This window comes from Python bivittatus, unplaced genomic scaffold (assembly GCF_059951505.1).
Source record: "Python bivittatus isolate LINGU-HERP-01145 unplaced genomic scaffold, Pbiv_v1 ctg000680_np1212, whole genome shotgun sequence".
NCBI classification, from domain to species: Eukaryota; Metazoa; Chordata; class Lepidosauria; order Squamata; family Pythonidae; genus Python; species Python bivittatus.
In genome coordinates, this window is record NW_028277095.1 from 8,099,235 (window position 1) to 8,114,154 (window position 14,920).

A 14,920-nucleotide genomic window follows, 5' to 3' on the forward strand; every position below is an offset into this window, starting at 1 on the left:
TACCCCCACCACCACCACCACTGTCACCTCAAGGCATCCTATGCCGATGCACATTTGTTCCTTAGAGAAACCATGGCCAAGTCCCCAAGACTGAGTGGGGAAACCTAAAATACCAAATTAGGGATGTCTTGAGATTATCGTTTAAACACTTTCTTTTGCTGTCTGGAATGAAAAATGTCTGATTTCAAATGAGGAACTATCTGTCTGTCTGAATCTCCATCTCCATCTCTGTTTCTCTCTCTCTCTCGTCTCTATTTCTACCTCTATATATCTATTGGAATTTATTATAGCCACCCAACCAATGGACTCCGGCTGGCGTACAAAACTGAAAAATCCATAAAAACAGATAAAACCGTGCAGACAGCCCAGACTAAGACAATCTTATAAGCAACACAACAAAACAGGGCCCCCAAAAATACAATGGTACATGAACACAGAATGCAAGAATACAGGAATACAAGAATAAAGTAATACAAAAATTCAATAGCACGTTAATATACCAACCCCAGGCGAACAAGGAAACTGAAGAGCCGGCCTGGGGTGGGCGCAACTACCCGCTGCACGGAGCCCAGGCTGATGCAAAAAAGGGCGGGGAGGGGGGATTTCGGGCGAGGCTCCTCTGGCCTCCTTAACTCAGCTTTGTAGGGCTAGACGGGGGGAGTGGGGTGAGAGCGGCTCCATGCCTAGAGGATGCGACCCTTGGCTGAAGGCCCCCTCGTGGCCCAAGCAAGGGAGGGGATGGCCAACACGGGGCACTGGCCCTCTTGCCTTCCCTCCCGCAGAGGGGTGGGGAGAATGGCCCTGCTTTCCCAGGGGCGTGCAGAACTGGCAGTGTGCCTAGCGTCCACTTTGCACTACTGAAAGGTCTCATTTTTGCTTGTCTTTCAGGGACGCTGCATTACGTTCACCAGGGTGAAGACTTCCCAGGCGCCGCCCAAGTACCCGCTCAACAACGCCTACCACCCTTCATCCCCACCCCCTGCCCCCATTTACAACCCTCCACCCCCTGCCCCCATTTACACCCCACCCCCGCCAAGTTCGCCCACCCCCCCCACCCCTTCCCCACCTTCCACACTGCTTCCCCCCACTCCTCATGCTCCTCCCCCAACCGGGCTCCTCCCCTTCCCGCCCCCTCCCCGCCCTTCCGTCTAACAGCCAAGGCGCTCTCTCCCAGAAGCATTTCTCAAGCCATTTCCAACAGTACTGTATCAATTCTATTGAGAGAGGTGGCCTTAGCGTTCTGGGCAATGAGAAGAGGAAACTACTTTTATTATTACTTTTTTTTTTTTAAAGAAAGAAAAGAAAAACCCCCGATGCCTCAAGTTGACTGGAAAACTCAAATCACTTGTTTTCAGTTCCAAAGGAATCTCTGCCATTCAAGCAAGCAAGCAAGCAAGCAAGCAAGCAAGCAAGCAAGCAAGCAAGCAAGCAAGCAAGGAAGGAAGGAAGGAAGGAAGGAAGGAAGCAAGGAAGGAAGGAAGGAAGGAAGGAAGGAAGGAAGGAAGGAAGGAAGGAAGGAAGGAAGGAAGGAAGGAAGGAAGGAAGGAAGGAAGGAAGGAAGGAAGGAAGACTGCTGGCTAAAGATTGGAGAGAATGGCATCACTGGACAAGGCCTTGGGCATTCCTGTGATGATGAGCAACCTCTTTCTGTGTGTTGCTTCCTGTTCATAATGAGAATGGCTTCTCCCATACATTAGTGGTGGGAACATCTGGAGAAGATCCTGCCTGCGACCACAGGATCCACTACAGCCCAACACAGGCCATTCCTATGAACTGGGTCAATACTGCTGGAATCTTCTACCAGAAGGAGGGTATTTTTCATGTGTCTGGATTCAGTGTGTTGCTGCAAGAATGAGAGCTGTTACAATTAAATACAGATTAAGGGATGTGGAGAGGAGAAAGGCTGCAGGGCCTTCCCCTTTGCAGAAAGAGAAACGTGCAGCTTTTCAGCTAACAACAGGCCAACGAGGAAGCTGGAGAGCCAGTCGAGGGTGGGAGCAGTTCCACCATCCCCTGAGGATGCATTGGCAGACATCCTGGGCAATTTCTAAATACCTGAAAGCATCAAGAAGTGGTTGGTTTTATTGGAGAACTCAAAACTGCTGGAAATATTGCCAAAGATTATCTCCTCCTAGGATTCTTTTTAACCTAGGTGACCATATGGGTCAAATTCTGGGTGAAGTTTCCTGCTGGTCAGTTTAGAAAAATAACCAACCCAGATTCACAGCAGGACACCAGAATCAACCAGAACGAGATGAGAAAAGCTGGATTAGCATTACGCAGAGTGTCTTTTCTTTTTACTGAATAACTATGGTTGCATGTTCATTGTCAGAGGCTTCCAGGTGCAGTTTATATTATGCAATTGCTCTGCTTTAAAACAGAATCCTGTGGCGGGGAGGGGGGTCAAGACAGCTGTATTTCCATTTCTAAATCTCTCACTGCTTTTCCATTTTACTTGTTTTCTAGTTTGTTTTCCGTTGCCATAAAAATAGCAATCACGAAGGGAAAAAGGAAGAATGGACAGAGTTGTTTTCCATGGACAGCACTAACAGCTGATTGCCTTTTTGGAGGTGTTAATTAACAAAGTAGACTTTTTCAGTGGGTTCATATATGTTGAATTGGTTTTGTGAACTGTGTGATGGATGTCTAGGATGAGAGCTGGTGCAGAGAGTACTTTTCTAACCGTTAAAACTCAGTCTAGACATATTTTCAGAAGGGAGGAAGTGGGACTGACGATGTCTCCCTGGCTGGGTTCACGCATCAGACTAGACTAGGTTAAAACAGGATGGAGTATTTTGTGATTCAGCCATCCCATTAAGCCACAATTTGCTTGATCCGTTTGGATAGAGCGGCTTGTTTGTGTAATCCCAGGTTTAAGGTTTCATGGTGGTGAACTCAGCCACCACGTCATGATCAGCTCCAATTCTTGCCTCTCGATCTGGGTGCCTTGTGACTGTCATGGTTGTGATGAAGATGGATAGAAGAAAAGGTAGAAATTAGAAATGTTGTTGAATGGCCAGTCGTGGAAGCCTTGCACCCCCGGCTCAATATTGGAAAAAAGATGGGTATGCATTGGCCAACATGGCATGAAGTGGTACCTTCCTATGCTTTCTGAAACACTGATTTTCCCATGCTGGTTTTCCTGAGGACCATCTCCTCCTGTCTTGGGTCCCTGTTCCTGGAATTTCTGTGCACGGGAGCTCCCTCATCTTCAAAGTCAGTGTTTCTCAAACTTGGCAACTTGAAGACCTATGACTTCAGCTCCCAGAATTCCCCAGCCAGCATGTCTCAAAGTTGCCAAGTTTGAGAAACACTGCTGAAGATCAAGGTCTGTCTGGGGGTGGATCTTTCTTTGGTGAGGGCCATTAAAGACGCAGGACTTGAAGCAATCAAGCAGAGCAACTACAAATTGGGAGAAGTCAGGACGGGCAGTGCATTTTGGCAGTGGCTAAGGCCTGCAACATGTGTGAAGCCACATGACCCAGGTGGGTGCGGGGGATTTCCTTTTTTAAGCATTAATGTGCTTAAAGCATGTTCATTTGTTTCCACCTTGAATGTGGTCATCAGCTTTCCACGTATGGTCAGAGGCCCAAAAAGTGGAGGCCGCATGGGGCCTGGGAGTCCCTGGCCCGCCACCCCTTAGTGTGCTGTAAAGCCTGATACACTTATTGTGTAGTAATGGGTGGGGCCATCCACAACACATACAGAAAAGCATGGGCCTTCAATCGTGCAGTTGTGACCACCATTTTGACTTTTTGGACCCTCCCCGCTTATGGTTCCAGAGAAAGTAGGCTGTTCTCACGGCACCACTGCATTTTGCCAAGGAAGGCAAACCGTCTGGGGGCTCCAAGATTTTGTTCTTCTTTGCGCTTTATAAATTGGGGGAGGGGGTAAACTCCCTAGTCGTGCTCAACATCACCTCTGGGAAACATCTGAGACCTTCTTTTCGGAGCACACGTGTTAGGAGTCGATGATGTAACGTTGAACGGCAACTCTCCCTGCTCATGCATGCAAAATTGCGTCCAAATGTTGAACTGTTTTATGCCACTTTAACTAGAGGAGCTCTTAAAATGCTTTTTGGAAGGGCACCTTAAACATCCTACTCTGAGCTCATCAAGTTGTTTCAAAAAGTATTATGCACTTTTATTGCTTCAGTGGTGCAACTTTTAATAGCTTGGCTTGCACATCCTTTATTTAAGGAGAAATCAACACTATCTGAAAGTATTTTATTTCGACTGGCGTAAGCTCCTGAGTTGCCACCGTATTCGATTGCTTTTCAGGCATGGCAACGTGGGCGTCTGCAGGTGGGGTAAAAAAAAGTCAAGATGGTGGCCACAATGGCATGATTGAAGCACCACCCCTGCCTTATCGGTGTCATGTCCCCAGCACGCTTAAATAAGGGATGGGCTTTGATTGTGCAATCAGGGCTGCCATCTTGACTTTTCTGACCCTTCTTGCAGAGGTCTCTGCATAGAAATTAATGGGAACCTGCATGGCCCATGCATCTCCCAGCCCTGTGCACGAGGGTTGCACAGGAGACCTTCTCGCTAAGCCTTGTCGTTGGGTGACATGTCAGCATTTAGCACAAAAACAAGAGCAACACCAATTTGCACCTTGGCCAGGGCACCGTTTTTCTCAGAGGGAGAACGTGCCCAGCTGCTCTGTGGCGAAATGCAGAAGGTTCTGTTGTGTACCAAACACACACATGCAGGAGCCAGTTTTTTTTAAAGGAACGGACCGCTCATCGAGGTCCTTTAGAGTCCCTACCTGGGTTATGACTGCACATTATCATGGTTAAAACTCATTTAGGCTCCTTTCTAAAGCTAAAGCTTTTAACCAGATCAGATCTATTGTGACTCCAGCAGAGACAGAGAGATCCTTGGTGATCTACTAACAACACAATAAAAACTATGGAGCAAGCTATGGTCTCTGCTCATTCTGTCCTCAAAGGAGAGAAGAACAAAACACGAATGGGACCTGGTGAACATTACACACGAAAACCAATGTCCTGGAAAAAAACCATTCTCCTTTTTGGGGGACACGAATCAAGAGCTTCTTCTTCAGCACCACAGAAAGATTCAACTGCCCTTTGTCCATAGATCTTTCTGTACAGCAAAGAACTCCTGTGTCTGCAGGCAGAACAGTGAAGCCCCCCAACACACTCACCCCTTTGGCCTCTGCCACATGGGACCCCTCTCGAGAAACATCCTTTCCCCGGGCTGCAGCTTGTGGTCAATTTGATCACCCCAGACTACTTCTTAGGGAAGCCATGACACCCGATGGGGCTGGCTGGCAACGGTTGCGCATGTTCTACTTGAGTAGCTCTTTAGGGTTCTTCAAGATGGAGCGTGCTGGGTGTCAGGAAGCCACCAGCGATGGATGGGAGCTCCAGAAAAGAAGTAGTTCAGTGGGGTTTGTCAGGAAGACGTCTCAACAGCAGATATCCCCAGCGGAGGTCAAAAAGGTCAAGTTGGTGGTCACAAACTGTGCGATCAAAGCCCTGCCTTTTTTATCTGAATGAACGTGTGTGGCAGCTGTGACACGTGTTAAAAAAAAAAAGTTGGGTTTTCCATTGCACGGCCCCCATCTTGACTTTGCCCCCCTCCCCCACGGATACCCTGCTTTTCAGATTGTGCTCAGAAATGAAATAGTAAATATTATTGCTGTAGTCGTGTCATATAAGAGTAGGTTTTACTCATTAGAGATGATCAACAATGCCTCAAAATGTGCCAAAATGCTTTGAAAAAGAACCCCAGCATTCTTTGTTACTCATTTAGCAGCCTGCATGGGGACAGCTTGAGAGGAAACATAAGTTTGAATAACATCTGGTTTTATTAAGAATTTCGGTCTTCCCAGTTCTCGACTCAAACAAAATCCTAGGATAACAGGGGAAGAGTACAAAATAATAATTAAAAAAAAGTAAATCCAGACAAAGAATTACATACACAAATACAAATATGCAAAAGTTCTGTGCATAAGTTAGAAGCAAAATTCCAAATCTGTGGTGTATATATTATTATTGTGTGCTTGCCATATTTTAAATGGAAGCATTTCCCATTCTGTGTGGATAAAAGATTCTTTTTTTTTCACATTGTAGTAAATTATTATAAAGCCAATGATATTTCATGGCCTATTATTGTATCAAGCTGTGCTTGTTTTCGTTTCGTTTCGTTTTTTTTTCTCTTTATGGTTGTATTGCTTTTATTAATGTATAAATATTGTCTGTAAATGACAAACACCTCCGTTACAGAGCATTAATCGTGATCACCCGGCCATCTTCCACTGGAACCAGCAAGAAAGCTTGCAGGAAGCAACTGAGGGCCTCTGTGTGGGCACCCTGGAGCCCCCCATTCCTTGCGCTCAATCTCCGCTGATGCAGGAGACCCCCCCCCACCATTTTAGAGGAGAGAGTGACCCACAATAACGCAAGCCAGAACTAGAGAAAGCAGTAGGGTTTGCGCACGCTAGGCAGGGCTCCTGTGCGTTCTCCAGCCATTGGTGAGAGCTTTGCATGGGAGGCCATCCTGCAAAGCGTTTCTGATGTTCTGATTCCCCATCTCAGGGACCAAAAAAATTAGGCAGCTGCTGTTACAGATTGTGCCCAACGCTTCTACAAGGCTCTGCAGGTCTCAGCAGAATGAGCTGTTTGCAAGAGCCGAGTCCAAACTCATGCTTGAGTAGGAGCCTCCTGTGTAAATGGAGGCTTCCAAGACGTGTCAACCTTAATAGAGCAACGGATGTGTTGGGCCAGCGCCTCTGGAGAGCCCTCGGGCTATTCAAGCAATCATTTTCCCAGGGCTCGGGATATGCAGAACCACAATTGCTAAGATGGCTTCCCTTCCCCTTTCTCACTGTTACCCCGGTGTCCTAGGAGCAAATATGATCGGCTCAAAGCCTCCCAGCACCCGAAACAGAGAAACCGAGACTGGAAGTGCTCAACTTTGGTCGGTGGCGCTTAATGTTCTGTAACAGTGAGGTTGAACTGGGTGTTGTACTATATACGGACGTATAGTACTATGTATGTATTTTCTCTTACTAGGAAGTCCTTGGGCCTCATTATATCAGATAGTCCAAAACTAGCCATTCTAAAGAACGCCTTGCAGAACGAAGCAAGAACAGATTCAACTGAACACTGCAGGTTTTTTTCCCGTCGTTTCTGGATGTACTGCATTATTTGGAAAATCCTACAGACCTACAGAGGGCAAGAGATAAACCTGGGCGAACTCCTGTGCCATCCACGGGACTGTGCATTGAAGAAGCCCAGGCGTCAGTGGGCCAAACAGGTGATGAGAGGCGGCCACCGATTTGGCACTGTGGGAAGGACAGATGAAGACAGCGAATGGCTGCAGCTGGTGGAGCGGATGGAAAACAGGAGCCTCCCCAATAGATTTGGGTGGCAATTAGTGATTCTTCAGCCAGCATAAAAAATTATTCTGTGCCTTTGGCTTGTTTGCATGAGTCATTTTTTTAAAAATACAGTCATTATTCTGTCAGTTCTGATGTTATTAAAAAAAATAATCTGAGCTTTGGTTTTGTACATTCAATTTATAGAGAAAGGAAAGCTTTAGAAGAGGTGGCTGACTTGGAACAGATACAGCAGCCCTCCTCTCCCCCCCAAAAAAATTTGTTCTTGTATTTGTGTAATGAGTCCTCAACCACTGGTGCAGCTAAATAATTTACACCAGAGATGTAATGGCTTTAGGGGCCCCATCCTGCTAAGCTGAAATTCATGTGTATGATTTCAGTTCTAAAGCATCACAACATTGTAAGGGATTATGGAGACTGTTAGGTCCAATTTCCTTCTCAGGAAGGAAAGAATTGAAGACTTCCCAACAAATAGCTGTCCAACCTCTGCTGCACACACATGCACACACACGCACACAGGTTGTTGGTTCTGTTGGCAAGCCTCTCTTCACATACGGAGATTTTCCCAATGTTCAACCAGAACGGCTTGAAATCACAATAGCTGAGACCACACAAGATGCTCGACCAACCACACTCCCGCTTGGTGTCTCGTGTTTAGCCAACCAGTGTTACGCTGCTTAGAATGCGAGCACTCACAAACCAAACTCTGCTGAAGGAGAACTTGTACTGGCCCAGAAGGCTGGTGTTGGAGGGAAACCCCCTCCCCAAGAGATGAACCACATCTGGAGCCCACAAATAGATGGTGAACACTTGGCAGGTTGGCCAAGAATGTGGGAGACGCAGGGTTTTGTCTGTGTTGGAGAAGTTCTGCAGATTCAGCCCAAGCGGGCTGACTTGGGAGGGAACTGACACATGCCAGAGTTCCCCGAAAGCTGACTGTGCAGAATATGAAGCCTCCCCAAACTTGCAAGTATCTGCAAAAATGGATATATTTCTTCATAGGAAGAGCTTGGGAAGAAAGTATAGGAGGTGGTGGCTGTGACAGTGTGATTGAAGCTTTGGTCTTTTTTTGTATGTGTCATGCACATGTGTGTAAAAAAGGGGTGGGGCTTCAATCGCACAGGTGGGGCCGCCATCTTGAGTTTTTTTAACCCCTCCCCCCTGGGGATGCCCTCAGCTGGGGAACAAAACCAAAAAATGCTAAAAAAATACGCCCTGGGAACCCTTATGTAGGGAATTCATAAAATGAGTCCAACCTGCGATTTCAAGATCAGGGTTAGAATCAAATGCAGGCCTAACCAAAGAGCCCTCTTCAATTTTCACAATTTTCACACACCTAAGACCACACCTAAGACCAAATCTGGGTCGTTGTGGGTGGCACTTGTCACTGAAGGAATGCTATTGATCAGGGATGCTCAAGTAAGGAAGATTACGCGCTTGTTTTTATTCAAAGAGCAAGGTACAAAAAACAAAGTTGGGAGAACAATTTAAATGATAAAGTTATACACAAAACGAACCATGGTCCCATCCACCAAGACAGGCCAAATACGTACATTCAAAGAAAACAAAGAAAAAAAGGAATGATTGCCCAAGTATTCCAGTTTTACACACACACACACACTTTGCTCAGCCCAACTAGTAATGAGTTCAAGAGGCAGAGGAAACAAGGCCATGTGCCATGGAGAACACTGGCCATGGTGCAAGTGATTGGACTCGTGCGGCGTTCCAGGGAAACCCCTGCAACAGACTCGTGGTTCTCTGGGGCCAAGGGCGGGTGCTTGAAAGCATGGGGAACACTCTGTGTAGAAAGTGAAGCAGGAAGATGTCTGCGGGCCTCCCCTTTTGGACTGGCCTCACTTCCAGCCTTGTATGCCATGTGGCTTCTGGAACTACGTGTGGCCTTATTTCTCCTGATCAGCACATTCTCCCTGGAGTGTGCTTCCCCAACAGACTTAGAGTAGCACCGACAAGCTGAGTGAAGAGCCCTCTCCAACATCCTAAGGCTTTTGACTGTTATGGGCAGCTCAGATGTGAATCCAGCAGCCACTGAGAAGGATGGAGAACAGCACCTGGACATTACATGAACACCAACATTTGCAAAGTGACTTCTCTTTATAATAAATTTCAGAACTATCCAGGTTCACCAGTAACTGCAAACTACAACTTCATTCATGAACGGAAAGCATCATGTTGTGGTGAGCTGAATATGCATGCTGTAAACTTGAAAGGAGACGGCCCACGCGCTCAGCAGGCTGTCCTTAAATGAGACAGCTTCCGACTAATGGATCCCGCAGGTCATCTTTCCCTTCTACTGCACAGTGAGGAAAGAAGGATGCAGGTCAACATCTCCCCCAAACATCAGGATATTTATTTCTTATCCAATAAAACGATGCCGAGAACAAGCTGAGAGTCAGCTTACCTCTGTATTCTGGCATATTTTAAATTTCTGCTGAGTTTCTGTGCAACTTGCCTTTTCTCCATTCTAGAAGTATACCAATGAAAGCCTTTTTAATGCCATCACTGTCCCGTTAACTAATGAGAAGTAAGAGGGGCATATTTTGGTCAATCTAGATTTTTATTATGTTTGCATCCTCTAGATATCAGAGTAGGACGATCCTTCCTGATGCATCTATTTGGCCAAGGAGCATATCTTTGGTCCTCTCCTTATACTGTATGTCTTCCCTTTGGCATTATTCCCACCATAGATATTTTAGAATCCTTTTAGCTCTCTTACCCACCACAGAAATATCAGCATAATAACCAGAAGAACAGAGGGCTGGTCTAGTTTAAAAGATTGTTCAAAGCAAATGTATTTGGATTGAAAGAAATTCTGTCCATTTCAGATGATCGGAGAAGTACGGGACTTTGAAGTACTTGAAGGCCCTTCCTCAATAAATGTCCAACTCAAAATTTGCAGACATTTTCCTTCTTTTTATCAAGAATCAGGATGCTATACAGAGAAGACCAGAGTGTCTTTCACCTGAAGGATGTTCAGATGGAAAAAACAACTCCCTGGTTCATCCCTGCCCCATGGTTAATGTGAATCTTGCTTACATCACAAATGATGGAAGAACCTCCAGGCCTCCATCACGAGTTACCCAAATTCACTGGAGGACATCTATTCTGACTCCCGTTTTTGCCACTGGAATCCACCACAGACATTCACAGATCGAGGGAAGCAGGAGAAGGACTAAAGAGCTGCACAGCCGCGGTGCTTGTTCTTACTCAGCCACACAAATTCAAGCAGGCTTTTTTTCTCATTGCACCTTCAAATGTTGGCATTTGTCTTTAACGCACTGAAAAGAGGTTCCTTGAAAAATGAAAGTTTATCTTGTTTGGAGAAAAATGAATTCTCCGCTCCTCAGATAAAAGTGCCAAGGATTCCCATTAAATGCAGGGACAGGGCCCTCATTTCGGAAGGATCAGCTACGCAGACCTCTTGTTCTGCTTAGGAACTGGGGTTATTTTCACACCTTTTTTGCAAGGCCTGAAGGCGTGACACCAAACTCCAAAATGCAGGCCTGTGCAATCAAGGCTTGATAGATCTACACAGCACAGAGTTGGCTGGAGAGAGTAATGCCCACAGAACCGATGCCGTGGGGCTCCTTCTGGCAAACTGCACAAACGTGAACTGGTGGGGGGAAGGCTGGAGTGCGCTGGCCAGCAGAAGCCTGGAAGCCAATGAACTCTACCTGGATTCTCCCGATGGTGGCAGCGGAGCACTTCTGGAAAAGGAGGCGGCCGATCTCTTGGGCCCTTATCACGTCACTAGCAATTTCATCTCCATCCATGCAAGAACTCACCCCTCTGAATGTCCTACAGATAACTAGGAAATGATTCTATTTAACTATATAACTGACGAGGATTACAGGAACCCATTTTTTAAAAAAGAAAAAAAAACTGTATTCTTGACATCGCTGCCACTGAACAATGCTACCAACAGAGCTCATGGATTCAACTCCTAACTATCACAAATGCAACAATTATAAAGGTTTTTCTACATTGGAAGTAAGAATTGATCACAGGAGAATGTTTAAAATCAGCGTTTTTCGGTACCAAAAGTGGGGGGGGAGGAAATCTCTTGCCAACCTTGTCGAGCATCTCATTCAACGGTAACAGATTTGGCCAAGTTTCTTGGAAAGTCAACCTGAAAGAATGAAAATGATATAAAACCTTTTGAAATCTTTGTCACAGTAGAGATTAAGAATACTTGATGGTTCCTCAACACTGGCTTAGTTCAGAAGCTCTCACATTTATAGCCTAGCTGGTCCCCAGGAATCTGGTGGATCCACCTAACCTAACATCATACAGACTGAGGTGAGCTAGGGAGGCATGGTACGCTCTTACGGCCAGCCAGGTGTCACATTATTGACCTCCCTGGGCTAGCTGGGAGGAGAAGGCCTTTAGGGACAGGGAGAGCGAGGGAGATTTCTGAAGAGCTGTAACTTACATCGTAGCCTCTGAGGACAGCAAGGTGGAAAGCCAGCAGCTGTAAAGGAATCACACTCAGGATCCCCTGCAGACAGTCCACAGAATGGGGGACTTTGATGGTTCGCTTGTTATTTTTGATGGTCTCAATATCTTCCTTATCACAAATCACAACAGGTCGCCCCTACAAGGGTCCAAGAAAAAAGAGAGTGGAACGGAGATGTCTTCATCAGCTCAAAGACATGCGCAGGGGCCATTCATGGGGGTAGGAGTCAGGAAAGTCAAAATACATGGTGGTGCGTGTCATCTTGACTTTTTCTGACACCCACCTCTCCCATGGACACCCTTGCACACACACATTTTGCTTAAGGCAGTGTTGTCCAAACTTGGCCACTTTAAGATGAGTGGACTTCAACTGCTTCATGGCTGGCTGGGGAATTCTGGGAATTGAAGTCCACTCATCTTAAAGTGGCCAAGTTTGGACAACACTGCCTTAAGGGGACATAATTAGATTGTTGTAGAGAAAGTGCTTCTTCACACACTCATTAGTTGGTGTATATCTCAGGGGCTCAAGACCATGTATACAGGGGGTCTTCATTTAATGATGCTAATTGAGACTGGAAATTCCATCGTTGAGTGACACGGCCGTAAGTCGAAAAACCACATGACTGTGCCACTTAGCGATGGCAGTCCTGGCGGTCCCGATTGCTGTTGCTAAGCGAGGACCTCACGTGACTGCAACTTCTGACTTCCTGATGGCCTCCCCTTGATTCTGCTTGTGGGAAGCCAGTAGGGAAGGTCACAAATCATGATCACGTGACTGCAGGATGCTGCAATGTCGTAATTGGGAGCCAGCACCAAGACTCGGATCACGATCACATGATCACGGAGATACTGCATAACTCATAAGCAACAAGGTCTGGTCGTAACTACCACTCATTCAGGGCCATTATAAGTTTGAATGGTCACTGATCATTAAACAAGGACCACCTGTATTATATTCCCTCCTCCAATTTCATCCTCACAAAAGAACACACTCAGAAATGTTGGGCTGAAAGATTACAGATGAGTCCAAACCCACCAAGAAGCTTCCATATGGGTCTTCCCCAGCTGTCATGCAGCAGAAACAAGGCTGCTTCATCTTTATGAGGGGAGTATCTGCTTTATTTTGTTAACTGTCTGCCATTTTTTTCATTAGAAAGCAGATAATTTCCCAGGTGAAACTGACTTGAAAAAAATCAGTAGGGCTCATTTCCCCACACAATATTCCCAAGGAAGAAAGACATGGGGAGGAGTCCTTCCAACACTTCCACAGGCCCCTTTGCCCACCTGCCGTGCAATCACTTGCTGGAGCGCGTTCTGGCACTTAGCATAGGTGTTGTCCCTCATGATGATCATGATCACAGGCATGAGTTTATCCACCAGGGCGAGGGGACCATGCTTTAGTTCACCAGCCAGGATGCCTTCAGAGTGCATGTAGGTGATCTCTTTGATTTTCTAAGCAGAAGGAGCACTTCGTTAATTTCAATTGCCTTAGTCGAGAACCCAGGTTTCCCCGTCCTAGACCTCTGGTCAAGAGGAAGTCACTTGGGAAGCTCGTGCATGAATTCGTTGAAAAAAAGATGGGCCCAGCCCTACTCCTTCCCTTAGCTTTCTCCCTTCTGAGAAAAGGGGAAACAGTGAAGGAAGAATGCTGTGGATTTTTTCAGATAAGGCTTCCTTGAAGGATCAGCCAAAACATACTCTTTCCTGTTTTTTGCCTGCTGAACAGATTTTTGTCAAATGATAAAGATCGAAGCAGCCACAGGAAGACCCAGGAGGGTCATGAGAAGACACCGTTGTCTGGACTGTGCCCCATCCCTATCATTTGGTGAACCAGCCCATGTAGAGGATACTTCTGAATGAAGTTTGAATAAATTACCCTAACCCTAACCCATTCTGAAATGAGGGACACCCTGAAAGATGCATCTGGAAGGGAAGGGGGCTGTCAAAAAAAGTCAAATGGTGACTGCACGATCAAAGCCTTGCCCTTTTACAAATGTTGCATGTACAACCAATGTAAAAAAGGGGTGGGGCTTGGAGGGCACGACCACCACCTTGACTCCCACCCCCACCCCACAGATGCACCTGCCCAGAAGTTCATCTGCCTATCTGCAAAGCCTTGGAGGAGACTGACAATAAGTTCAGATGGGGAGCAGAGCTTTAGTTTGGCCCCTCCATCTTGGGTCCTGCTAGGAAAGGAAGCATCGCATCAGCTACAGAGAACGGCTCCAAACTTTTCCTTTGGGTTGCAGTCTGCCCGCCATTAAACAAAAAACAAAACAAAACCAAAGGGCTGCACATTACTCTTCCGGTTGTAAGATACAGCCAGATTCCTGTGCTCAGTTTAGATCCTTAGCTTAGATTTAAAATCGGTCCACATTCTGGTCTTTACTACCCCTACATGGTTACGAATGTCAGCTTTTGGCAGGCTTTCTTTCACCCCTCTGTGTCCGCCCCAAGGAATTAGGAACCTCTCTCTCGCCAACTGGCGGGCCTGCAGCTCTGGGTGAGCCATTTTCAAGAAGGTGGAGATGCAAGAAGGTGTGGTGCGGCTCACCAGGGCGCCTTCGAGGCACGTGGCATAGTGGTAGCCCCGCCCCATAATGAGGACAGACTTCTGGTGGTAGAGCTCCGTGGCCAGTTTCTGGATCTCATCGTCCATGCTCAGCACTTCTTTAATCAAGTCTATCAAAAGCAGCAAGAGGAGACAAGGCTTCAAAAGGGGACAACTGACACAAGATACTGAATGTTCAGAGACGCCTGAAGAGCATTTTGAAAAGGCCACAGTCTTTATAAACAGTAACATAAAACACAGCAAAGTAACGGGCATGGAGTGGGCAGAATCTGCAGCCACGGGACTGGAACACTGTTTTTTCAAATGAGGGCTGGAGACTGCTTTCTTCGATCTGCAATCCAAGTGAGGGTGCAGATCGCCTTTCTCGGGGTAGCTATGCCAGAAGAGGGGAGACCCAGCAGAGACTGAGCCCCTTTGTATGGAGAGTGACGACGCCAGCGTGGCTGAAGCAAGCACTCTTGTAGAGAACCAGGCCCCAAGCCACACAAGCCTTCGTCTGTTACTCCAGCA

General features: G+C 46.6%; 2 protein-coding genes across 3 annotated transcripts in view; one reads left to right on the forward strand and one right to left on the reverse strand.

The window, feature by feature from the left end:
- Window positions 1-7,083, forward strand: part of ANTXR1 (ANTXR cell adhesion molecule 1) — a 163,680-nt gene extending 156,597 nt beyond the window's left edge. The window contains exon 18 of the mRNA XM_088151989.1: window positions 889-7,083. Coding sequence (XP_088008115.1) covers window positions 889-1,152 — 264 coding nt within the window. The 3' untranslated portion in view covers window positions 1,153-7,083. The remainder of the gene's footprint in view (window positions 1-888) is intronic.
- Window positions 7,084-8,785: 1,702 nt separating this feature from the next.
- Window positions 8,786-14,920, reverse strand: part of GFPT1 (glutamine--fructose-6-phosphate transaminase 1) — a 45,790-nt gene continuing 39,655 nt past the window's right edge. For both annotated transcript variants that reach the window (XM_088151988.1, XM_088151987.1), the window contains 4 exons: window positions 14,393-14,520; window positions 13,123-13,290; window positions 11,816-11,977; window positions 8,786-11,512 (listed from right to left, as the gene is read on the reverse strand). In XM_088151988.1, the coding sequence (XP_088008114.1) occupies window positions 11,468-11,512; window positions 11,816-11,977; window positions 13,123-13,290; window positions 14,393-14,520 (503 nt within the window). In that variant the 3' untranslated portion in view covers window positions 8,786-11,467. The remainder of the gene's footprint in view (window positions 11,513-11,815; window positions 11,978-13,122; window positions 13,291-14,392; window positions 14,521-14,920) is intronic.